General features: G+C 38.4%; 1 protein-coding gene across 1 annotated transcript in view; it reads right to left on the reverse strand.

The window, feature by feature from the left end:
• Window positions 1-27,716, reverse strand: part of PLCH2 (phospholipase C eta 2) — a 121,784-nt gene that overhangs the window by 74,453 nt on the left and 19,615 nt on the right. Inside the window, exon 7 of the mRNA XM_055798597.1 lies at window positions 26,902-27,377. Coding sequence (XP_055654572.1) covers window positions 26,902-27,007 — 106 coding nt within the window. The 5' untranslated portion in view covers window positions 27,008-27,377. The remainder of the gene's footprint in view (window positions 1-26,901; window positions 27,378-27,716) is intronic.

Raw genomic sequence — 27,716 nt, forward strand, 5'->3', positions numbered from 1 at the left:
ACAAGCAAAATTTCTGTTGAAGACTAGAAGGCAAGAGAACACTGAGAAAGCTGTTTTAACTGAGCTGGTTTAACCTGATCTTTTTCACCACAGCAACTCTGAATAAACAACATATACAACCTTTATTATTTCAGTCTTAACTCCTTTTCTAATTCAGAGACTGGAAGAACTTAAATGCTTTGTTGGCATATTTCCTTCAAAGACCCATAAATCATCTTGGCCATTCAAAGTTTTCAAGGAACCCATGTTTTCCCATGAAAATCTGTATTTAGCAAGGTTAGAAGATGCTTATGTCTAGCCAAGAAGGGGGAAAGGGGAAAGGCAATAAAGAAATAAGAGAAAGGCAGTTTCAAATAGACCTTGGGGTCTTAGAAAGCCTTAAGAACTAAAGCTGAACCAAGTACCACATTGAACTAGTACTAGTAAATTCTCAACCACTTCAATGAGTGCTCCATAGAGTTACAACTCCAGCAACACATGTATCATAAGACTTTATGCGGCGTTTCTATTTCCTGTGGCGTTTTACAAACAAGCTCCCAACACATTTTCAAACATCTGACTAAGAATCTGGAAATGAGAGAAAGACTATCATCTGGGCCACCTTGCTTAAGCAAAAACACTTTGGTAAGTAGCTTACATAGTCTGCAGGAGATAAAATCTACAGCTGCTCCAGTGACAGCTGCAGATCAACAGATACAAGGCTTAGGCTGTTTGCTGCTGGAATGCATGCTGCTTATTTTAAGATCATTAAAAGCAAAATATACAAATCCCTTGGCTTGCTGCTCCTATTTGTCACTTCAGGTTTTATAACTGAAAAGTCAAATGTTGTGTTTTATCTTGCTGTACAATTGCTCTCACTGTAATATCATTAAATATCTAACAAACTACAACCAACCCATATTCAACAGTAAAAAACAATCTTGAGAGTGACTATGTGGCTATGCAGATGCCTCGCCTCCAGCCATAGCTGTTTCCAAAATGTATTAAGTCTGTACAAAGAGAGTTCTCAGGCAAACATCTATCTGCCTTCAGGAATCAGACAGCTAAGGGAAGGCAGATCTTAAAGGTGTACTGAGAGGTTTGTGTTTGAAGTACAACCCTGCACTGTGGTATTCATACAGTCTGTACTTATGGGGAAAAAAGGGAAGCTAAATATTTTTATTCACCCACAAAGAGGCAGTCCCTACCGAAGTTACATAGTCAAGCTGCAGTACACAAGCAGGAACACTCCCACTGTTAACACCTGTAAAGAATCACTAGTGCCCTCCTGACATCAAGTAGTATTTTATTAGAATGAATCAACCAGAGAGATTTTGACGCCTCTACTAGTTAAGATCAGAAGCCACCAAGCCTTTCTAAAAGTCATTCTTAGGATCTGGAGTTATATCGTCCCTCTTTGAAGAACCTTTTTGCCAGTGGGAGGAACGAGGGGAAGGGAAGAACATTTCTCAGTAACAAGATGTATATGCCATTCATTCAGCTTCAACCTCAGACTCAGGAGAGATGGGTGGTCAAATTCTCGTTCTGTCACAGTCTTCCTGAGGAACATCATAAGCCGCTTAATTACTCTCTACCAGTTTTAAGAGATGTTTATGCCCATAGACACGTATGTAAGTACCTAATTTTCAGAACCAAAGAGGCATCTACTTCCCATTTACTTGAAGGATAGGACTGTATTCAATATCAAGTAGAAACCGCAGTCTCAGAAACAGTTCATGGAAAAATACATGTATCTGCAAGGACTGATCTTCCACACATTCTACTCTGCTGTGAAAGGGAGTGTGAGTATATATAGCACTGAACAGGACATCAGCCTTAATTCCTCATTCAGCTACCAACCTAAGGATCATTTCCCTTCTTGGTGACTGTTGTTCTACCTTCCAATACTCTCCCTGTCTTTTTCACTTAGTTTTTAAACTCCCCAAGCGAGGGGCTACATCTCAGCTACTAGAACACAGGCCTGGTTATTACAGATGCATCCAAGCAACAGAGACACAGCTCAGAGATTAACCCTAAATTACCTCAGATCCCTTTGTTTCTCCACAGAATCTTTTTTCTCCCCTTAAAAATAGAAATGCATTGAAATTCTTGCTCAAATGCAGCTCAACACAACTCCTTTCTTTCATTTTTCTTCTGTTGGTAGTTGAAGGGACGATGCTTACAGCTCCCTTCTGTGTTCATTCGTGTTACTGCTTTTGCCATACTTTCTACCCTACAGCCTGTTGTCTGCAAAGCTTAGTTTCCTCTAAGAAGCTGGTGTCAGCACTATCAGAGCTGTGGATACAGGTGGAAAACAACCACAATCACAAGAGAATCGTGGCTGCCAGAGCTGCATGGATTGTCCTTATAAACAAGTAGTAACACACTTCATGATAAACTGCATCTTTGTTTTGTGCTGGGGACAAGATACCCAGACAGGAATGGAACAAAGAAACAAGTTAATCTTCTCATTTTTCAGAAAAGAGCAGACAGAGCATATATGACAAAACATGTGTAGTAAGTAGCATTTGGAGGTGAAACCTGTCCTGAACCTGTCTCTCCACAACATCAAAACTTGTAATTCAGTCACAACTCTAACTTGAACTTCTGAAGAAAGACAGTTTTCAGACAGTTGAGCCATGATGGGCTGAAAAATGCATAGTGAGGTGGTCTCAATTACTAATTAGTAATAGAAGACAACATATGTTTGCATATATAAAAAGCAGCTGTGTTGCACTCTGCTCCATTGCTCCAAATAAATTGAAAAAGTTAAATGTGCTGCTCTGTATAAGCATTAAGATGAGGCATTCATGCTTTGTTAAACTTTTCAGGCACTCCAGGGTGTTTGAAATTATGATGCATGTTAAATTTAAGCAGATTTATTATACACGTGTTCTGAATGTAATGAACACTTCACTGCCTCGCATTTCCTACTTTAAAAATAGCAAATTTTCTAAACAGAAAACACGTGCGTTTTGTGCAGGTCTAACAGAATACCTTTGGTCATGCAGATACTCTGAAGTAACAATGAATGCTTAATTTTAAACAATTTCCTACAGCCTTTTCATTTATGTACACAAAACTTCAAGTGCCCAAGGAGCAATTATGATGAAACAGAGTTCCAAAAGTGTTGGGCATTTGTAAGCCTAAAGGGAACTTGGGGTACTTTGCACTGAAAATTCTTAAATAAAAAGCTTCATCATGAAAATTCTAGCCAACACACCCAGGTCAGTCTACCTGCTACCAAAATGAGAACAAAACAGTTTGCACTATAAGGCCTTATATTTGGATAGTTGCACCGCTAACAGATTTGATTTTGGATAAACATTTTCCAAACTCTGTTTTTGCACACAAGATTGAAGCAGAGGATAAAGGTGCAGCTACACAAGGAAATCTGTACAGAGTGTGGAAATTATAGTTCACTAAACTGCACTAATTTGGACCCTGGATATTTACTAAGATGAAGTAACACATCTTTTTGCACAGTAAAAAGGCATTTCAAAACAGAAGTTATTCCAGTGTACTTCACGTTTCATAATATATATTAAATCCCTAAGGAGATACTATGGGGAGAAGAGTGCAATTCTCACTGTATAGATGAGCGCCCAAAATAAGATCTCCAAGTCCTACTTGAAAATTTAGGGCTTTTTTTTGTTACTTCCAAGCACTCCTCTTATGCAACGGTTTAATTTAGACTATCCTGAGTACTGGTGCAGAATTAATCAGGTCAGTGAAAGGAGACTGCTAGCCCTGATTACTACACCTTTAAATACTTTCTCCTGTCAGTTCAACTGTTACTCTTCTATTTTTAAATTAGTTTCAAACTCTGGACCCACAAGGCAGGGGGGCAAGCCCTTCCCCCAAAAATGCCATTGACAAAGGCCAACACTGTCAGCTCTTGAGGTTATTCCCCTTTTTTCTACAGCTTGTTTACTGCATTGTTAAGCATTCTGGCAGCAAATGGAAGGGGGTGGGGAAGAAGACGAGCTGCCACATTTCTAAAATTAGCATCTTCTGTCTCTGAGAAGCCTGTGGAGATTTAAAAAATTAGGTTTCTCTGCAAGATGCAGAGAGATGTGGAATTTAAACTGTGTTACACAGCTGAAGTCTTAAGCTCTGTTTCATACCAGAAAGCTAGTTCACCTTCTCTTCCACCACCACCCCCCGGCTCCCAGCTGTCAGTCAGAGACTATTACCACAGAATACCAAGTCCATTTTATTATATAAAGTAATTGCATTCATTTGCCCTGTCATCCATAAGCAGCTCCATAACATCTTCCACATGAGCTTGTCTATGAAGTCACAGACTCATTCCTTTTTACAGGTCACTCCCGCCGTGCTGTCGGTATGGCATTATGAGGACTGCAATTCCCTATTCAGTGTGGTTTTCTACCCGCAGCTGTGGTTTTTTGGTCCTCAGGTACCAGGTAATGCCCTGCTCAGAGAATGTGTTGTCTCCTTCAGCCTTTAAAAGGCAAACATTCATGATAGAAGCTGCTGTACCACATAGGCAATGTGTACATTACTGTAGTAATTCTAATTCCAAAGTAGAATTACACAATGACATGTTTTTAACATACACGCACACTGTCATGAAAACACAATTAAGAGTGACAATATTTTGATCTTTCTTATTAATTAATAAAACCCAGCACTAGAGGAACCAGCTGTGCCTCAGCTCCTGTCAATCATACTCGTGCTACCAGTACTATTTGCTCTATACAAAAATATCAGAAGCAGAAATAGACCTGTGTTCCAAAAATCTTAACTCAGAATGTTGCTTTTTCACAGATGGGCTTTAAGTTAGAAATGGAAGAAACTCAGGAATGAAACTGAAGTTCCTTTCCAAGAACCAAGAAGTGTGCCAAAGTCATACCTCCTGAAAGGAACCAAAGACTCAGCCATGAAACAAATGCAGGCTAGCACAGACAGATTTAAAAAATATGGGACTGGAAGTTTTTGTTTCAAAACCCCCACCCCCCCCCCCCATTCTTTTTTAGCAATTATATTTATTCTACTCCTGTTAAAAGTCTCAGTTCATGTCTTGTAACAACTATCTTCGCTGAGATCATCTTGCACCACTTCTTTCAGATATCAGAAACATCAGTGGACAGTGTTTCAGCAGAGAACTCTAAAAAGAACTGGGAAGGTTTTCTTTCATGATTTCTATAAAGGGAAGTGCCCAAAATAATACATGTATTTTCGATCAAAATGTTTTGTTTCATCAAAATAGGTAGTGACTTAAAAAGCATGTGACATAGTAACTTACACTACACACGAAGTATATGCAATACATAGTGTATATATAATATATACACTATATAAACCTTAAATGAGATGAGAGGTTTCAAAACAACCAAGAAATCTGCACACTGTTCCAAAACTGAAGAAACAGGTTTATTTGAACAGTTTGTGAAATACTTTTGTATTTTTAATCTGACTAAAAAAAACGAACAAAAAAATCAATTTTACAAAATATTTCACATTTGGTGATACTCGATAGATCCCAAGTAAGTAATTTCATACAAGTTACAAATACAGAGCCATGTCTACTTTAGATGTTTACTATAAAATTCGTCTGGACCTGTTTTGAGTCTTGAAGTTAACAAAAGATGGCCTTCTCAAGTATTTCCTGACTGGAGACAGAACAGTCTACATAAGCCTGAACCAAAATCCAACAGAGCCAATAAGAGGGTTCAACAGATGGCAGTTTAGGTTTTGTCACATCCTAAGCATTAGGGCTGTCCTACAAATATCACAGAGATGCTGTAATTCATAGCTTAACACTGGAACTTGCAGCAAAATCTCTACATATCACTGCTAAATAAAAACCACTGTCACCCCTTTTAGCTATTTTCAACTAATTAAACGAAAGCCCAGAATTCTGTTTGTCTTACTAGGCAGCCTGAGCACCAAACAAAACACCCTGCATGCAGGAGCTTCCCTGTTCTCAGTGATACCCTGTATCCACTTCATGTATGTTTGCTCTGACCTGTCAGGTACAGCCCTTAAATTCCTGGGAGCAGCCTTTGCTAGCTAAAGCTGAGCTTAAAAGTGACCAATGGCTCCAATGCATGAAAAAACCCTACTCTTTTGTTAAAGGAAATGCCTGCCCCCAAAACCCAGTGAATTTAGTCTGTCCTCACTGTCCACAGGCCACGGCTTGTTCATTCCTGGTAATAAATTATGAATGCCCCCCCATACACATCTGTTATTCAAATCATCAGCTAAGTAACGTATGAATAAATGAAGAGAGTCCTCTGAAGGGGGAGGACCATGGGGGACTAAACTTTTAGTCATGTGCTACAGCAGCAAGCATCAAAGCTTTACTATCAGGTTTGACCCCAGCTGGGTTTTATTTTTTAAAAGGGTTAGAACCAACCTCTTATGAACATGAATCACTAAGCAGCAGGGGCACAGCATGAAAGGTTGCCCAGAAATGCAAGGCAAGAATAAAGACTCAAATGAAAAACTTGCTGGAAGCACTCAGCTATCATAGGTCTTCACTCTCTTGTATCAGTCCGAACCGGGACAGAAGGTCGCAAACGAATTGACAGTTTTCACCAGAAATACATTAGCAGTTAATTCCCACTAAAAAAAGACAGTGTTCAGGTTCAAGAGAACTGATGTAATTTGAAAATACAAAGCCTGCAAATAAAACAAAAGGTGTAGGGCTGCTCAAGGAAGTTTCTAAGCTTATAATAAGCTTAGAATGACAGAAAATTAGAAAAAAAGACAAGTGACATGCCTTGATAGTATTCACCTAATCAAACCACAGCCACACAGCTACACCTAGTAAGATCTTTGTTACTCTTAGTTCATTATGAGGCAAATTTATGAACACATGTGCAAATAATTCATAGTTTGTCATGCAGAGACCATACTGCTGCTTCAGGCAAAAAGAATCTGCATCAAAATACATCTGCAAAACTGTATGTCAAAACAATACCTTTGAAAAGGGGAAAAAGGGAATTACCATGTTGCATTAGGCTGTACCTCCACATAAGACAACCAAGGTATGTTCCTGGAGCATCCAATTAAAGCTTGTTAGACCAAAGTTTTAATTAATTTTCAATAAACCAAAATATGCCTAAGATCAAAGGATGAAGGAAGCATCCCAGTGTCGTGAAAAGAAGGAAAGGGGAATTAGTTTCATCCTCAGATGCCTTATCTGATTACACTTTGTACCCAAGGAGTCAAAGTATCCAGTACTATCTGGAGGTACTTGTTTTAGACAATCTTAGATGCATTACTAAAGATAACTGATCATTAGCTGGCATGCTGAATTCCCTCCCAATATTGCATAGATAAGCAATTTTTCCTTCTTCACCCATGTAAGTTGGTTGAGCTTGACAGCACTACTTTTAGTTTCATGCCATGGATGCATAAAAGCTTCATTATATGTATGGATGCAGCAAGTCAGTCTTTAAGTCCATTGACTGCAGTCATTATCTTAATATTCTGCCCTTTTCTTCAGATGCAGACAATCTCCTGATTTATACCAAGCAAGCTGAACATACCTTTTAAAAGTTTGTGACGACAAAACCAATGCACCACAATTCCAAACTCCTAACAGGTACAGATGGCCCTGGAGCAGGAAGAACGCATCCTCTCCAAAAACTTCATTGACAAAAGTTCCATAAGGGCCATTGATATAAAAATCCACATTTGACTATTTCATCTCAGAGTAGTTATTTCAACTTTTTCACCAGTCTTTCTCCATAAAATATGATGCAACAGAATAATGATTTGATTTAAGGACACTTCCACTGTAACATTTCCCATGTGCGTGTTGAGTCTGCTATACATTTTCAGCAGTCCCATGCCTTTAGCTTATTAGAGATCATTATATAATAAATTCACATCTCCCACGATGCTAGCATTCAAGATTTTTCCTTGTAAAATGCCTTCCTCTAGGAATCCTTAGAAAAGTTAACTTATCAAGCCTTACAGTCCACAGCAGAGGAAAGACTTCTACTGAAGGAATTGGTTTCCCTCCAAGAGAGACGTGGGAATGCACTGAAGGGAGACTGCCTCCCACCTGTAAGCATCTTGTCAGACAAAAGCAAAACCAAAAAGGATCATGTTAAATCCTCTTCCTGAAGGTGCAATATATTAGCAGACAGGAGGGCTTACAAACCATGCATGTCTAGCATCAGTTCCAGAAGAAAACAAGGTAACCATGAAAGTTTCCATATTACTGCTGGGCCTGCCTGGTTTTGAAAATACGACCTTGACATGCTGAAAAAACCCCCAAACAAAACCCAATAAATCATGTTAAACCTGCTGGTGTACCTTATTTAGCCACTGTATACAAATATTTGTAGAATAATAAAGCAAGCCTTACTACATCTCAAAGGGAAGGAAAAAACTGCTTTATACTATTATGTAACTGACAGAAACCAAAGCTGCAGATGGCTTCTCGATGGCACTGACAAGATGACCAGTTATTCTGAAATGCTTGCAGCATGATCCTATATATTAAAAAAAAAAGTCTAGCTTGTGGTTTTTTGTTACAATTACATCAATGACATGTATACCTGGTGCCCTAGCTCCTCAGCAACATATCTGTAAATTTCATAACGCAATTTCCTGAGACACGTTCTGGGAGCTGCATTTTCCCAGACTAGAGGGAAGAGCAAGGAAACTTGAGACACTATAGGTTGCATCTGTTGATAAAAATCACATCGCTTAGTAGAGATGTAGCAGAAAATCTGCTGAATAGCCACTACTCCTAATATAATTTAAAAACAAGAAGTCATAAAATAGAGGCATACTGGCAGGCTAAACATGAAAGCAGCTTCAGATTTGCATAAGGTTGCTCTGTACTTGCTCTGTTGACTTTTGAAAGTCTTCCAAAATGGAGATTCCACAGCCTCTTCAGGTAACTTGGTACAGTACTTTGTCTTAATCACAATCACTTAATCACACAACCACCCATCATACCCACCCCTGCCATGTTCAAGTTTCCCTTGTGGCAACCTGTGACCTTTGCTTCTTGCCTTTTCACCGTATGCCTCTGAGGAGAGTCAGGATTCGCCCTCTAAGTCTCTATTAGCAACGGAAAACCATGATTACACACACACACACCTTTGCTTCTCTTCTCCAAGCTAGTCATGCCCAGTTCCCTCATCCTCTTGTACATCATATGCTCCAGACCCATAATATCTAATCAAGCACTCTCTGAGTCTCAAGTTGGAAACATCACCCATGTGTTGAGGAACCAAAACTGGAAACAGTGTTTGATGGGGCCTCAGAAGTGATGCTCAGGAGGAAATAATCACCTCCCTCAACCACCTGGATACCCTGCGAAGGCTGGCAGAAGCGCCGTTACAGCGACACGCTGCTGACTCACACCTAACTTTACACCACAGGAAGAAAAGCTCTCACATCCAATTTGGCAGGCTTTGAATTAGCCCTGAAGAGTGCAGCCACTGTCAGGGGAGGAAAAGAAACAGAATGGCACATCTACAGGCTGTTCAAATCTTCGCTGAAACTGGAAATATACCTTTAACTATTTCACTGTGCAGAAGAGGACAAGAATTCAGTGCACAATCCACAAGTCTCAGACATAAAAAACTGCCAATGCAGGCTGTATTCCAGGTAATTGCCAAATCCTCCTTACTTTCTTGGTGCATCTCATCCGACAGCATAAACATCACCTGTTTGGGTGCTGAGGACAGATATAATATTTATTTCTCCATTATAAAAATTAATGCAACAGTCTGTCACTGCATTGTCTCTTACCCCTAAAGTATCTAATTATGCTGCATGTTTCACAACAAAAATGTAGCATGGGACCTTCACAACTCCATCACACTTCTAACTTTTATTATTGCCTCAAACTTTGTTCTTATCAAAGTGAGAAACCTGCACAGCTTGGATGTTACTTGAAGTCAGCAACTTTTACTGAGAAGTAAACAGCAAACTGCACACAGCACAATTTCAGCCAAGTCACCTGAATTCATAGAAGGAAAGAAAATCATGTTCTAAACCAGACATAAAGAACCCAGCACACACTCTCTGGTGATGCTGGCAAATGATGATGGGCAAGTCACTCCAATATCAAAATTATATTTACAGGACATCATGGCCATGATATGCAGAGAATACAGACTTTATCCCTACCCTACCTGTCTGTAAGAAGCTTGAACCTAACATCTGGTACTTGCACTATTAAAAAAAAGCTCTTCCAGTGGAGGATTAAATCATAAGCATCTCAATAGTTCTGTGGCAACTGCATGCTAGAAGAGTGGGGAAGTTATATAAAGCCAAAGGAGAAAAGAAAAATTAAAGAATGTAACTGTTCCGCTGGAGGAATATCCTTAAGGTCACTGTTTCTGTGGGCACAGGAAAAACAAGCAGGTAGCACTACACCCTGAAAGATAGTTAAGTGGCTGTTCAATAAAGCTTTGAATAAACTGTTATCTCCCCTTGTAAGATTTTCTGAGGACCTGGCTTGCGCAGCACCCAAATGCCTGCAGGTGCTTTTAATAGTTAGATTGCATTCCATGTGTTAGCTGTAATTTGCTTGTCAGTCATTTACTTGACTAATTATCTGCTCAAAATGGCTCATCACACAGGATACCTCAAGTGTTACAACCATTATTGAAGATGCGATAGCTTTATCCTCAAACAGAACAAAGATACATGTAACATCATCCTCTATACAAATATGCTTTGTCATAAAACATGCAACTGACATATGCAGATAAAGAACCACAGAACACACACAACACTGGAGAATAAATTTTGAGATCTGAACATGTTAATGGCTTTAATGAATTATGCACAACAACCAAAGAGTGACTGCACAATCGAAACCGATCAGCTTAATCTGCAAGAGAGAAGGCAGCTTATAATCACTGAGAGAATGCAGGAACATCAGAACTGTGTAGCAGTTAGCAGAGAGATGATTCTATTCCAGATATAAATGATTAATGACACTAAGAAATGATGTGTGAGTTTGGCACTGTGGTGTAGTCCCTCAAATAACCAGCCTTCATTTCCTCCATCAGTAAAGTTTGCAAGGTACACTGAAATGTAACGTCTACAGCTGAAACTGCTCTGAAGTAAACAAATTTGTCAGGGAACTATGAATTCCTCTATCTTCAGCATTACCATTTCCCTGAAGCAGTGCCTATTTCATTTACAGTAAGCGGAATGGATTTTCATTTACTTAACAGTCTTGTATTTATCTAGATACTATGGCCACAATTAATAAAACATGCTTGCTTACCGATAGAAAAGCTTTTGGAATGACAGTGCACTGATAAGGTCTAAAAAAATACTATCTTCTGAACAAACATGGTCAAACAGCTACATAAATATCTCTGAACAAGTGAGAAAAAAGGAAGAGTAATGTGATGTAATCAGCGTACTACTGAAAAAGAACTGTGCCCATAAGCATAAGTACAATTTATCCTCTAGCTAAATTCTAGCATATAGAGTAAAAAGAATAAAACCACCTACTGTGCTTCTGCGATGGGCTTCCTAAATCCATTGTCTTGTAGAAATAACAATTTTTTTTCAACTGTCTATGTTAGAATGAAAAAATACTCAGCATTTTCCCCTCCGTCTTGCTCCCTCTTCTGCAAGTCCCTCTTTCTGTTTGTGTGAGAAGGCAGTTTAAATTTCATCCCATTTATTAGCTCAGTCACTGAGGAATCACTGTCAGTTTTCTGATGGTACAAGCTCCTTTACTGTACACAACACCCAAGGAAGCGGGGGAGAAAAAAAGAGGTAGGATTTTATCTAAACTACTTTTTGCTGGAACAATTAACTCTTCATTGACTGACACCTCCTTCCGGGTTCCAGTGTCAGTTGACACTGAAACGTCTGTTCCTCTAAGGCAACAGGGAATTCTTTATGACAGCTGTTTAATGCTCATGTTCCTTCTTTTAAGGTTTCCTCTGCTTTTCTCTTCCACTGCTTAACAAGGAACTGCAGTCAGACACTGCCACAGCCATGATTTCTTGCTACCATATGAGGTGTCCCTTTTCAATCATGCCAAGTGATTAAGGATCACAAATCCTATGAACTTTAAGTTTGCTGTGATCCCCAGTCACTAACAGCTTCTAAAACTTCTAGAGATCTCTATTAGAGATTTATTCTCCACCCACTAATGCTTGCTTCTTCTTCAGGTAGAAGTATTTAAAACCTCTAACCCTGAACATCCAAAACAACAAGCAAAATTATTTGCAAAGAACAAATTCACTATCTCTAGAAAAATAAGATGTGGATCCTTCACCCCTTCATCCCCAAACAAGTTTTCAAGGCAGCAGAACAGAATAATGTTTGTTTCTTTGCAGTGAATTTACAATCACGTAAGAATAGATGATCTTGCTCCACTTCTCTCAATCACCTGTTCTAATAAAGAAACACAATCTAGTAACACCACCCCACAGCCAGTGCAGTACAATCAACCAAGACTGCAAAGGTTTTCACAAGTTTAATGTTCTCCTGGGAGAACTATATGCTCTGTAGATATCTGCATCTCTAAAGCATAAGTTTTAACTTTTTTAGTCCCTGCCCACAGTCAAGCTTCTCCAATTCAAATGTTTACTTAGAGCTGCACGAGGAAAATGAGTCAAAAGACCTAGATTTTCCTAACCATTTTCCTCTGGAGGACAGCATCCTTGATTAAGCACAAACAAGTCTTCCCTCCCCTCCTTCAAACAGTACTTTGTTGTCCATCTATTCCTTATTTCTGCCAATAAATGGTAAGAACAAAACCTGTTCTACAATCATGGGTCTAAATGCCAGTGCTTCTAACAAATGATCATTTGGGGATTTCATTAAGCTCCATTTCTAGACTTTGAAGCTTGATCTTGAAAGCAACCCTGCTCCTGCATCTGCACTATTACAAAGATTTGTGTTGTGCTGGAGGACACTTTCTTGGAACTATCTTCCTCTGACCTTCACTAATGGTCTTGCACATTCTAAACATCTGCATATGTAAGCACAAAGTTATTCACTGTGACACAAAGCTGAAGTTTTTTCTTCCTTAGATCCAATCACAAACCCTGCTAGCCTACTAGGAACCTACACACCCCTTCCGGATCGGTAAGGGATTCACCAGCATTAAGGGGATTAAGATGGTCTCTAAACTGCTGCAAAATCATTTGTTGTATTCTTTACTGAGCCAATTGTCTGGAGCCAGCATTTCAGGGAGGGAAAAAGATTATTACTTCAGGGAAATATCAGTGGTTCTGGCAAATGGTAGAGTATTGCATTAAATTATTTCATCCACCGACTATAGTTCCATGTCCTATGACTGGGGGGGGGGGGGAATCAAACTATACCTTCTGAGTGGTTTACACAGTTTCAGTTCTCCATTAAATTTTGGAATATTAGCGCTTCACATGGTTAAATGAGTATTATTCAGAGAACTGTTCTAATCAAATTGTTATGGAAATGGCCAAAATGAAATATAAACCCTCTAATTTATATCTATCTTATTGTTTCACAATTACATAGTGCAGTGCAATGTAGTACTTAACAACACTCAAATATTTAAAAGCACAAAGTGAAAAAAGTTTTAAATACAAGGAAAAGGTACACAGGCAGATCAACATGATCACATCATACAAAACTCAGTAAAATGCCAAAACATGTTCTAATATATTCAGATCCTTGGTGAGCTTATTGTTTGAATCTTGATGCTATTTTCTCCCAGAGAAGCATCTCCCAAACTTCACTCAGTATCAAAGGAAGTGAGGAACTTGTTATAGCAAATAGTATAGTAAAATGAAGTACAGGACTGCGGCTGTTAATGCTTCTGTACTTAAAATACATGCCAAGGAACACACATAGTAGGATAAAGGAAGCTTTATTTGTTACTTGAGACATGTAAAAAACCAAACAAACCAAACAAAAAACCCCAAACCACCACAAACATTCAAGACCTCACTAGAAAGGCCAAGCCAAGAGCTCTTACCACGCTGTTGCATGGCACTGTTCTTTCTCATCTGAGAGAATGCTATCCAGGCACTCTTCCAGGGATTAGATGAGAAAAAGGAATAAAAAAAGGAACATACATTTGCTAACAGAATTCTTTCATCATTAGAAGTAACAGTCGGTTCTGTCAGCAACAGCATCCGCACCAGCTCAGAAGGGTATCTTTCTCAGAAAGATCTCTTTAACCAATTAAGATCTTTTTTGCCTAATTCTACTGAATCTCATTCAGTGAAGCAATATTGTTCGTCATCGCTGAAAGTATGATCCTTGAGACTCATTCTGATGACCACCTAAGGAGTCTGTCTCACACTGAGAAAAACAATCAACAAAACCTTAAAATACTGCCAAAAAAATATCTCATTCACTCTCTTCTATAAACCATTCACAGCTCTTACGCTGACAATGCTCTACAAAAAGAGAAGGTCCATAATAGAACAGCTTCCCTTCACATTGGTACACAGGTTGAACTCATGGTTTGTATCTCTGAGTTCATGAGTCCAAAAGCAGAGTATTCTCATTTTTGTACTATATAGCCAGTGACGCAGCTGAAGAATCCTGGATTTGCCTAGAAGATAGCAGCAGCCACACATAAAGAAGTTCTTCATAGTTAATGAACTGCAGGAAACCACTATGACTTGCTTCGTAAGACAAATGAAGTTATTTTTCTTTCAAGAAACAAAGCATTCCTCTCTGATGAATTATTTAACCTCAGATCGAACTGTCAGATAAGATTCTGATGTGAACAAAGATAAAAAGAAAACTGCTTGTAGATGAAGGACATTTAAATGTTTTGGGAGGTAAGCAGTATCTAAAGCCAGGCAGGTTTCAGAGTATCACACAGTCGGAGATGGCTTGGATTTTAAAAGCCGTATGCCAAACTCCAAATGCAAATGAAAGCCAGGCAATAGTTCCTGCTGTAAGACACGATGGCCAAGAGCCACTTAGCTATAACTGCCTTCAGTGACTTTCAGGGAGATCAAGTTCACCAGAGCTATCAGCAGATACAAGTGATTTACTTGTGAGAAAATGTATGAGGGAGAGACTCAGCTTTTGGTTACAGTGCTTACAAGAACAGCATCCTTCTGAGTCGATTTGATTGACAGACTTATTCACAGCTAATGGCTATATCTTAAGAACTTCCCACAAATAGTGCCAATATAGTTGAACTTTTGTTAAAGAATACTGGATTTCCCATCCCCCTGCCATGTCTTTGACAAACATGCAGGCTAAGTGCCCACCTAAATGAATGAAAGGAACATATTTTTCCTCTCACAGTATTATAAAAACTTTTTTTAATTATTGTTCCGGCACTGGTTCAGTCAATCCAGAACTCACTTGACTACCTCTAAACATACGACAATATTATGACATTATTCTGAGTGAGCATTGGTTTTTATTTATTTCACTTGTTTCTAAGAATCAAACTATAAAGAAATTTAACTTCCCTGCTAGCAGATACTCACAGCTATCAAGAACGTGCAACTAGCAGCAGTTTTGAGGGAACACAGTGGTAACACCCCTAGGTAATCCACCATTCAAGTGATGCCAGTTACAAAAGCTCTAGAAACAACAGTACTCCGACAGAACTGGTTCCGAGGCAGAATGAAACCTTCCAAACCTGCATTCTAGAAATATGAAGTGAATGTTTGGAGGCTTTGTAAATATGAGCACATGTGCAGTGCAGTCTTCCATGATTTCTCTCTTTCACAGGAAGCCTTCATAGTACTGGTCCTATACAGTAGAAGAGCCATGTTTATGCATCATGGTTTTGGCACTGTACTATTCACAAAAACTGTTTAATAACCAAGGAAGATAGATAGATATAAATGTAAATTCTTGTTCCAAAGTCTCCTCTCTCCTTTCTGGTTTGTGCTCATGCCAGTTTAGCATTTGTGCATTCATCCAGTAGATGGCAATAGTGACACAGACAGACCATTGCATTAGCAATATTCTTGCCCTAGACTCTGGGATACGTGTGCAAACAGTATTATTTATTCTGCTTGAAGTGTCCTATTTCCCACTGCATACTTCTGAAATCTTTACAGGCAGCAACAGATACAGAACAGAAAGAGCATGAAAACTTGTGGGGGGAGATTTTGATGGAGGTGGTAGAAGAAACAAGTGACACAAAAAGAGATCCATTAAGATCATCACAGTGGTAGCGCAGATCAGACAACATTATGACATTGATAGCATATTACTTGGTTGTTGCAGTCCAAGCCTAAAGAGGGTCTTGCTCAGCCTCCTCTCCAAGACTGGTTACTTCTGTAAGGGCAATATAATTTGCTCACAGATTCTCTAGAGCACTTTAAATTGTCTTGGAGTAACATAATAATCCTTAGCTCCTCAAAAAAAGGCAGTCTGCTCATTAGAAAGCTTTAACCCATCAAACCTGCCATTTGTTACTTTCCTTTTCAAACTTTAAAGCGAAGGCCTGCTGATTTTAAGTTACACAAACAAAAATCTGAGATGCAGATTACTGCTATAAAACTAACATGGCTATACCCTACACGTGTAGTACGCTGCCTTTTTTTTTTTACCCCCGGTACACAAAAACCAAAGATTCTACAACATAGTTCACTCAGTATCTTTTATCTTGTTTTCACTAGTTAACTTCCACAGAAGACAGAGCTAGCATATAAATTGACAAGCCAAATAACTCTCCCCTTCTTTTTGTAGTTGTGTGACTTCAATGGCACACCACAACGAAAGGTGAGGCCAAACTGCAGTATTCCTATTGACAGTGGAGAAGGACCAACAAGTTAAACCTCTGTCTTCAGTACCTTAATGGTTCCCATTGCTAATTCTGACAGTTTCACAACCTTCCACACATTTATCCTAACAAAACTCCACTAAGATAAAGACAAGTAGTTACTATTATTTCATGATTCTAAACAAAAATCACTATCCAAAGTCAAACGATGTGTGAATTGGAGACAACAAACTGGATACCTCTCTGCTCCCTTGCAGGTGTCAATTCCAATAGTATTTAGGCTGCTAACTTCCACCAGACTTCAGTGGAACATCTGTGCCTAAACACCTTTAGGCATCTTGGCACAGCCTCCAAGAACTACATTACAATACACTGAACTAAAAAAAACACCAAACAAAAACTGCCGACCAAACAAAACCAAGGAAGCTTGATAGTTTTTCCTTGCCTGTTGAGTCTATTTGGGCTAAATGGCAAGGCTTAAAAAGCTTATTTGATCCAAACGAATATCCTTAAGAAAACAAATATACATTCCTCAGACAAGAAAAAGCAATAGATGAACCACATCAGCTGAAAGACTAGATACCAATGGTCAGCAAAGTCAGAATGAAATGCAAGATCCTCACACACTGCTTGGTCCAGACTTGCTATTGAGCTGTGCCTTGTATCATCATTTATCCTACAGAACGATGGTATTGTACAGCCACTCTGTAAGTTGGTAAAGGAAGGTAACAGCTGAGAAAGAGTCCAGGTTGTGGAGTGCTTGCATTAGTCTTTAACACAAGCTAGAAGGTTTAGACATTTATGTTGCTTTTGTATCACGAGAGCACAGATCAAGATCATTAAACTAGACTGAAACATTTCCAATTTATTCTACTGCAATCTTGAAGTGCTTAGTCAGAAGAGCTTTCACGAGTTCATCATGAATGTTCGCAGCCTCAGGAAAGATTTTAATTCACTGCAGTACACTGGAGTACTTTTGAACCCTATTGGACCCTAATGTTTCAGATATTTTTAAACAAATTATCTGAAATATAAATTAGCTGCTTTACATATATTTGATTATCTCAAAACAAAGAAACCTAAACCCAAGTGAATTACAATCAATCCAGACTTTCCATTTAGTTCAATTTTCCTAATGCTTTCACTAATTTCAACTATTACTTCGCCCCTCAGTGTGTTTTCTCATGCTGGTTTCCCAGCGATTTGATTGCTCAGTCATGTTTTATTCAGGCATCTTAATCTTCTCCTGTGCATCCTTCTCATGTGCACTTCAGCATCAGTTCAAGCCCTTTAATAATGACAACTGTTAATACAATGAGTATAAAAGTCAGCTACTATGATGTACAAAACCACACCAAGCACTTACAAAAATTTTGTTGTAAATCCTCAGATTAACATTTCTTAATCAGCCGCAAAGTAAGAATTGTGTGTATAGCTGCAAGATTTTTTTTTTTAATCCAATGATTACATGGAAATACTAGGAATGCTTACATGGAATCACTAGTTGCAAAAAGTGACAGTGTAACTAAGCACTGTCTTTATATGTTATCATCTGTATCTTACTCAAACTTCAAATGATTTTATAAATTTAATTTTTGGGGAGGTACACTTCAGCAAATAGTAAGTTCTAGGGTCTTCTCTCACTTTTTTTTATTTGAAGTGATTACTGAAATAATCTGCAAGAGAAATTGTAATGAGCCATCACAAAAATGACTGTTCAAGTTTCTGTTGAGCTGCCTTTTACAGCTGGAAACAAACCCTTTGAGGCCCTGTAACCTGGGCTGGAGGGGTTCAGGCTGGACTCAAGCCTGAGCCTCCTGCAGAGCCCTTTTCTAGTGGAGAGGCAGGTGCAAAGCAGGGACTGCATAAGGAACCGAATGTCTTCCTGGTATCTTCCATCATATGGTTCGTAAATCTCTGCCCTACATCACAAGTGTGTAAGGAACATGCATGTATGTAGTGTAACTCACGTATGGATAAAATTAAGAACACCGCTGCCCTCTGCTGTTAAATTACAGTCAAATATGGCCACCTGGATTGCAAACTAACCTGAGGAACAGAAGTTGCTCTTGTCATCAAGTAATTTATGATACTTTCTCCCTTACAATGCATACTACATTACCGAAATGGCACAATTTCTTACAATTTTGTTATCTCCTAATGGAGATAAAACTGCTAAGACTGAATTCTTTCAAAAAGTTTTTCAGTATTAAAGAATGCTACATGAGCATGGACAACAGTAAACTGCCTTTTTCAGAAACTGAATCAGTTTCACTGTTTCATCAGCCCTCACATCTACTCCAGATCACCTGAGATGAAATACATTAGTTCCTAATCTTTCAGGCAATTCACCACCTAAATATTTGGGTGCTTATTTGCATGTAATATGTCTGCAAATAAATCAAATCTTGTTTTAAACACTTGAAAGTCTGGCTAGAGATTGCCAGTCACCTTCTGAGTCTGCATTAGGAAGCAGTAAACTAAGCCTAAATTCAGAGAAATTCTAGGCTGAAATGGGCTCAAGCAATAACGTAGAAATACATCTCAATCTATTTAGCTCTACTGTTCCAGCTCTCAGGTACCAAGGTTCAGACAGAATGCTAAACTTCAGAGTTGCAGCTATGCATATCAGTTGCACCATACAACTAGTTGCAGTCTAACACGAATGTCTAAATGTTCACACCTCTTCTGCAAATTAAGTTAATACTATTAATTTGTTAGTCACCCAGAAGCCTCCATAGAAATCCATCCAATAAAGTACAGGCAGGAACACTTTCGAGCCCTCTATTTACAACCTCTTTTTTTTTTAAAAAAAAAAAAAAAAATTATTCTAGGAGAAATTCTGCCCCTAAAATACACACAAATTTACTTCTAAAGAAATCACCATCTTACAACCAAGGCACAGAAACAGAGATGTCAGATAGCAATTACAGAAGTCACACACACACAGAGCAGTCTGCGAGGGACCGCAGGGGAATTCTCTACCCAGACTAGGAAATGTCTAATCAGCTGGAGCAGGCACATACAGCTGACTACTACACAGATACTCTCTTACTGCCCTCCATTTGAATCTTGGGAGGCACAGACCAAGGATTCAGCTCATCCTGGATAACTGAAAAAATCAAACAGCAGAATCTGGAAACTGCTGACGAACATCCTTGTATACAGTTCAGACAACAATTCAGTTGTTATATATTGAATATATATATATTGAATAATACAATTCAGACACAGTTCAATCAACAATTCTCATAGTCCTACTCTATGTTTTTCTCAAATATTTTAAAATGTTAACCTAACAAAAGTAATTGCACCTTTTCCCTCCCAATTTTAGCATGCCAGTCTCCAGCAGATTTAGATTAAGCATCCCTAAATGGAACCAGCTGGTACCTAGAATACATAACAAGTGTGCTAAAAGAACATTTACCTTATACAACAGATGCTTCACTTATTAAACAGCCCTTCATCATAAAAGACATGCCTTTTTTTTTTAATACAACAAAATTTAAATCTAATTTTTAAAAAATTCTGTATGTCGACCTGAGGTGGTTTGGGTTTTGTATGGGGTTTTTTTTGGCAGGAAAGAGAATAAATAACATACCAAACTTACTCTCACCTAACTGAGTATTCTAGCTACACAAACCTTCTGGGGTTCAGACTCTTTTGGGATCTACAAATTGCATTTTGCAGGAAGTTCCCAAGCAGCTAATACTAGCACCCACAAGTGTCCCTCTCCAGAAGATCTTACCATAGTTATTTCATTTCTGATTTGTTTAGGTTGAACATCATTGTTATTTGTATTTCAGCAGGGGTAACAAAAAAAAAAACAACCAAAAAACCCCAAAACAACCCCCAAAAAAAGGACTCAAGCATGACTGGGAAGTGTCTGTTGTGCAGGGATAGCAGTTCCCATTTATAATCAAAATAAGAAACAACAGGACAAAGCAAAGTTACAAAAACAATCAAACAAGTGAGTAACAGAATCAAAACTAGATTCTACTGAGTTGTCCAATATCATAGCCTTAGATTCATGCTTTATTACAACAGTCGGTGGACTCATGAACACTTTACCATAAGCTGACATTGCCAACAAAGGGAACAATGGTGCATTCTGCAAGCCTCACTCCTTCATTTCTGCCTCTGCAGCCAGGAGGAGGACAAACAGCAGTTTGCAACATTCCTTACACTATAGCCTTACTCTCCATTCAGGAAGGAGAAAAGGCGTTGAAAACATAATTCTGTAAGTTGAGACTAAACAAAAAAAGTTCAGGATTTGGTGCCAGAATTTTGTAGTATCCAAATCAAGGAGAATTACATGTTTAAGTTTAAACCTTGGGATAAACAGTGTGTCTTTTCAGACTGCATCAACAAAAACAAACCAGTATCCATTCTTCATTCACTCACTAATACATGCAGAACTAGTAGAACCACAACATCGTTTCACATTTTATTTTTAACTGACAGACAGTTTCACAGAAATCTAGCTTTAATCCAAGTGACTTTCCAACTCATAATATCACTTGTGTGTCTGCTTTTCAGCTACATTTGTATCATAGAATGGTTTGGGTTGGAAGGGACCTTTAAAGATCACCTAGTCCAACCCCTCTGCCATGACAGAAGCACTGCTCATGTAGACAGGCAGCAAGTTAGAGCCACATGCTGAAAGCCATCTAAGTACTTCTCCAGGCTAATCTGATGTACTATATATCTAAGCAAACAGGATTTTGCATGTCTGTGCACAACACACTTTCATCAGATTATGAGGGAAAAGTGAGTCTAGACATGCCAGAACGTATTTGGAAAATAGAGAATTACTGAATTTGCCATATACTTCCTTGATTTTGGACCTTCCCAATGCTGCCATAATAATGTTTAATCACATTATAAAGCAAAATTATGTAGCAGTTAATTGCATTCCACTCAGATTTCCTTTTTACATAGCAATCTTACTCCTCATCCAGATACAGCCTACTCAGAAAAGTGGAGATTTTATTCCAAAAAAAGCAACAAGTTTTGAAAACTGTCTCAACTGATGAAACAAATCAGAAAACTGCAGAAGAGTGCTAAGAATTTCAAGCCATCTAAGATTAGTAAGTATGGTAGAGAAGTAGATTGTAGGTAGCTATGATACTATGAGGCCAAACAATCAATTGAGGAACACTTATTTAGCTGTATGGATTTATTCCAACTAGTGATTTAAGACTCTCGCTCCATCCTTTCCTAAGTTTTATTGCAGATATATTCACCCAAATAAAAAAGCTGAAGGGTTACATTTGACAGCATAGGCTTGATAAAGCTGAAATGTCAAATTGTAAAGCATAGGCTACCCAAGACAACAGCTCGACAGTATTATGATCAATTCTGTAGTTCGCTTAGCATTTATTACAATACAAATAAGGTAAGAGCTGTCACTGCACTGCAGAGCATTTATACTGAGTCATATAAAGAGTTAATTAGGGAGTTAAGAACAAACTCAAGTGGGTGTTCAGAAAAAGTCTGCAAAGGGATTCCTGAGCTGCAGACCAGCTTTTGTTTAGGTTCAGACCCACTTACATTGGAATGCTGGAAGTGCTGCACAGGCACAATGAAGACTTTCTCTCCCTCCAGCTATTCCTGCTGTCTCTTTGCACTCTGTCCTACGTTCGCACACTGATAAAGCTTTATGTATAGACATATATAATGGACAATTCTTATTCAGGAGGCATCAAATTACAATTCATCCTACAAATAAAAAGTAGATCCTTAAGAGTCAGTTTATATGATATAGCAATAACTGGAACATATCATCTTACTTCTGTAGTGCCGGAAAACACACAAATGATGGAATACACCTATTTCACCTCTAAATTTCTGCACTTCTCTTTTTCAAGCCCCTTGCAAACCAATTTATGAGACAGTACTAGGAAAAATAATTATCATTATTGCTGTGACACAGATGAGAGGCAGGAAACAATTTTTGTAAATATTTCTCTTTTATTATTAACACACTATAATAGTAGTATTGGGGCAACCTTCCCCAGAGCATATGAGCAAGCACATCTTCACATGATGAGGACCCACAAGATATGAATCAACCAGCTTGCAGACTTCAGGACAGAAGGGCTCCAGGGATGTGCAAAGGCAAGAGAAGACTGTGGAATGCTAAAGATCCTAGTATGGGCCTTCAGTATTCAAAAGATTTGTCAGCTAAGAATAGTATCTCTTAGGAAAGGTCTCAGTTTAGCAAAGTACTTCAGCAGATGCTTCATTCCATTGCTAGTGATCATGACACTGAACGGAAGCTTCATTTAGCCAACTGCTTTGGGCATTTGCCTATGCTGCAACAACACAAACAAGACACTAACAGAGGCTCAACAGACTTTTAAAAGAATCAAAAGCAAAAAAAAACCTACAATGCTGCTGAAAAAAATGTATATGCATTTAACACATGCATCATAGTAAAACTTAGTTACTGTTTGCAGGACGTTAAAAAACTGTCCATCTCCTTTAGACTACCTTTCAATCAAGAATATACTTTATGGTTATTGAAAAAAATATAGTCATTGGAATAATTTGTTAACAGAAGCTCCACTTACTTGCATAAATTTAAGAATAAATATAGAATATTTAAGTACTTACTGCATACAGCGAACCAAAGAAGCACATTTAGACTATGATCAAACATGATGGCTACTTCTACTAGGAAAAAATTGGTATCACTAAATATGTAAGATAAAGGTCAGAACTAGTGTAATGACAGTTAATTATGGATTATATTTTCACTGACAAACTTATTTTTAATACAACGACAACACAAATATATTCAGCCCTATTAATGCTAGTAAAAAAAAATATATACATTTCAGCCCAAATTGTAAGCCAGCAGAAGATAAGTTGATCTCACGGTTGCTGGAAATTTGGTCAAAATGATGAAATTAGTTCCTGTGAGAGCCAAGCCAAAACTTTTAGCCTTGTCTACTTGGGTTAAATCAACTTTTTTTTATTTTAAATGCAATAAATCAACTCCTCCTCCTTCAGATCTCTCATCTGCCACAGACATCAGTTACACAATTCCCTTCCTCCTACCCAATCTCCAGTCAACACCTGATGTGAAAAATCACTTCTGTAATCTCCAGAGCTTCCTAAGAAAAGAGCTCATTTTCCTCTGCAGAAGTTGTCAACACTCAAAAAAGCGCAACAGCTAACAATAGTTATTCTTTGAGCTTGGTATCTTTCTGCTCAATTCAGACAACTTCATGGCACAGAGCCATAACCTGAGGCAGTATAAATCCCAATCTTATCAACTTCAAGAAAGATTTTCCAGCAGCAGTTGAAAAAATGAAGGAAAAAAGCTGCAATCAGTTTTGACAGTCTCATCCTATGATACTCACTTAAAATTTTTACACTTGTGGCCCAAAATATTTTGCTTTGAGAAAGATGTTGGGTTTTCCTTGCTGCCCTTATGGCCTTTGTAGCTGCATTCTACTGCAATGATTTCTCCCAGTTTTCCCAGCATTTAGCATTCCCGCTGGAATATATTTGGTCAAGATTAAAGAAAAAAATATTTAGGAGCACTTGGTGCTGCTGAATAAAGGACCCTGGTTGAAAGCCAAAAAACCCCCCAGTTGATAGGCAATTGCACTAGAATCACCCACAAAACTCGTAATGCTCAGGGTACAGGGCTACCATTTGTTTCTTTAGTATGAAGTGCTTTGACAAGAAAAATAATCTTGTGTCTCACAAAAATGTTCAGCATACCTCACTGCCTTCTTCAGAGAAATTGAGCAGACACAAACATTTGCTATAGCAAAGCTACCTATGCCAAATTCTGTAATTCTTATCAATTGTCCTTTCTCTTACAATCCTCCTTCCTCTCAAATCCACAGTTCTTAAGAACACTATTTCAGTCTAAAAACTTTCCTATTTTAGGATCAATGACCAGCACAAATGCTTCAGAGATCTATGGAAATAAAACTTGCAATGCCTTATCTGAAAATACCTATCTCTTTCCTCCTGCAAGATATAATCCTGACCTCTACTAGTTCCTAGATTAAATCCTAAAAATGAGGCTTAATTGAGATATGATTGATTTTATTTAATAAATGCCAGATATTATTTCTACCTACATTCAGAAGCAAGTTCTTATTGGCCATCTTCTGTCTTAACTATCCGGCAAAGAAGTGATACACATTCCTTTTAAATTCCAGTGTTTCCCTCTTAAACCACCAAGACTTTGAGACTACTATTCCTTTTCTCTCTCTCTCATCTGTGTTTGCATGTCTTGTCAGCTTCACTGTTTCATGCATTGTTTCCAGTTTACATTGCCAAAGGGAGCTACAAGCCACCGAAATACTATCCACTGAAGATATTCCAGCTAATTAATTCATCACTCAGAAAAAACATCTCTGCTAACCAGCATCGGGAGGCAGCTAAAAATGCAACAGTCAAATTTAAAAACAGGCAGGTTTGCATTCTTTCAGAAAAGTGTTAATTTTCATCAGCTTAATTTTCAGACTAAACCAGATACCCATTATCTGTTGGGGCCAAGAAGGGCTAAGAATAAGCAGTCTGGGTTCCCACTGCATTTCAACATGAGAATCTAGAAGCAGGAGTGCAGTTTCTGCGTACAGCTGCTTGGTTTTAGATGTGAAAAACCTCCTTATGTTGGAAATACTTTACTTGTTGAACACACAGACCTTACATTCTCTCAGATACAACGCAAGACACGCAGCCAGGAACACAGCTGCATCTCTTGGTTTCTGTAAAGGCACCAATGTTACGATTCTTTGTTAACAAATCATGGATGATAGGCACATCATCTGTGGTTTCAAAAGCAGATAGGCGTGTATCTCCAAATAGGCTTTGAAAGATCTTTGAAAGACATTTTAAAATTCATATATTTAGCAAACCAACAACTGAAACATTCCCAGCCATGAGAGATTCTGTTGAAGACCAGAAGGGATCACAGGTCTTTTATGGGAAATGTGCATAAACCATTCAAGGCACAAGCCAGACAATGATTCAGAGCCAGTTTGTTACTGATGCAAACTTGCACTGTCTGAAGGTCTGGTAAATAAAGAGTACTCTTATATCATTCTTCCGATCTACCTATAAATTTTGCCATGTCCCAATTATTTGACTATACCATTTTTATTTATAACCACACAAGGCAACACATCAAGATTCTAATCAGCACATTAGGTGAGGGTACACTTTATATTTTTCCTTAACTGGGGAGTAGAAGTCAGTTTCCCCATCTATTTAAGCACATCTCCAGAACACGCCAGTCATTTATTCAAGTATGAATGTCACCAGTTACATGAAGATACTATGCTGTCCAGCATGTCTTGGAAAACAGTGGCAAGAGTCATAATCCTATGTTATCATGCAGCAAAACAGTTGCAATTTTACTGTACTTAATGAACACTGAAAAGAACAAGTAGTTCCTTCATGCAAAATAATTTATAAAACACATACATAAATTTCACCCTCCATTAAAATCACTAAGGAACTAATGGAGTAAAGAGATTGGGGTCAGGGGGTTAGTCTAGGTGTCAGTTTAAAACAGCCAAAACCAGGCTATGTTTTAATCATCTCTTCCTGCACATTAGAGGGTTTGCTACCAGTAGGTGAACACACCACAGCTAACTAACAAAAGCAGTTTAAACCTTCCTAAGGCTGCAAAGGTAAAGCTCGGCGTGCAAAGCCTCCAATCTAAAAATATGTGATGAGAAAATTTCAGCGATTCTACTCAGAAAGGTCCCTTCCCATGACTCAAATGTCACAGACTGCATACAAGCAAGGCCATAAGAAAGATTGATTCAGAGATATCCTTAGCGTATAAGGCAATTTTCCATATCTTATTTAGACTTGCTACAATTTTTGCCTTCCAATACCACCTAATTTAACTCCTAGTCTGCATCAGACTTGTACATGCCACCAACTACTGGAACAGATCAAACACAGGCCAGAGTAGTGACACTTTCTTTGGGGGTGGGGTGGTGTTTTGGTTTTTTTGTGGGTTTGGGGGCTGCTGGTGGTGTGTTGGGCTTTTTTTATTTTTAAATACACTTCACCCAAACTCTAGTCATCATACCAACTACACAGGAAAAAAGGGACTGGGGAACATACAAGCACAATTCCCTCCAACAAATGTAAGGAAAACTAGAAGTCCCATATGAAATCTTAATACAATAAAAATAAATTGAGAGAAAAAGACAGTATTTTCAGTACCAACCTACTAGATGAATGGATGGTAACCTTCCACTTACCTATTGTGATGATGTTTGCAGAGAGGAAATGGAAACCGTTTCCATCATGGAGCATGAGTTTTTGTGTCAAATCTCCTGCTACAGGTTTTGGAGAAGTCAAAGCCATCTCAAGCTTTCAGAGCAGCCTAGAAACAAGTGTTTGCTCCAAGTCAAACTATCTCAGAGCAGATGTCTGCAGAAATATTCAGCTGAGGAATAGAAGTATCTTAGTAAAACCCAGAATTTCAGGATGTTGCTGGCTTGCTTCAGAAGTCACGATGAGTGCCTTCTCTGGAATTCCACATTCAAGAGACTGTCCTGGCTTAATCCTGCTGACACATATTCCACACATTGACGAACAGGATTTATAGCATCAGTGTGGAGAAGGAACTACCACTGAGCTCAGTCTTGATGGCATGGATGCAATGGCCCTTCCAGGAGCAAAATAGTTACAAGTATTCAGTGTATCTTCCCAGGGTTTCTTGCATGTTGCAAACCTGGAGAAGACAATGTTTTTAAATAGTGGAAGTTGCTTTATCTGTTTATTATACAATACAGGAACATAGCTAGATTACAAACAAATGGGCTGACCTCAGCAGTTTCTTTTACCCAGATAGCTCCTGGCATAACAGAAGGTCCCGACCCTTCCCTCACCCCAGTATTTTCTATAATCACAGAAAACTGTGCTCTTGCCAGCAGCAACTTCTCCAGGAACCAAACAACTCATGCTTAGATTTAATTCTTTTTAATTTTATATATGTGTGTATATACACACACACACACAGAGATAGATACACATAAGTGAATGTATCGGCTATGGTTCTCAAAGCTGTCCT

The sequence above is a fragment of the Falco peregrinus genome, chromosome 3 (genome assembly GCF_023634155.1).
Source record: "Falco peregrinus isolate bFalPer1 chromosome 3, bFalPer1.pri, whole genome shotgun sequence".
Taxonomy (NCBI): Eukaryota; Metazoa; Chordata; class Aves; order Falconiformes; family Falconidae; genus Falco; species Falco peregrinus.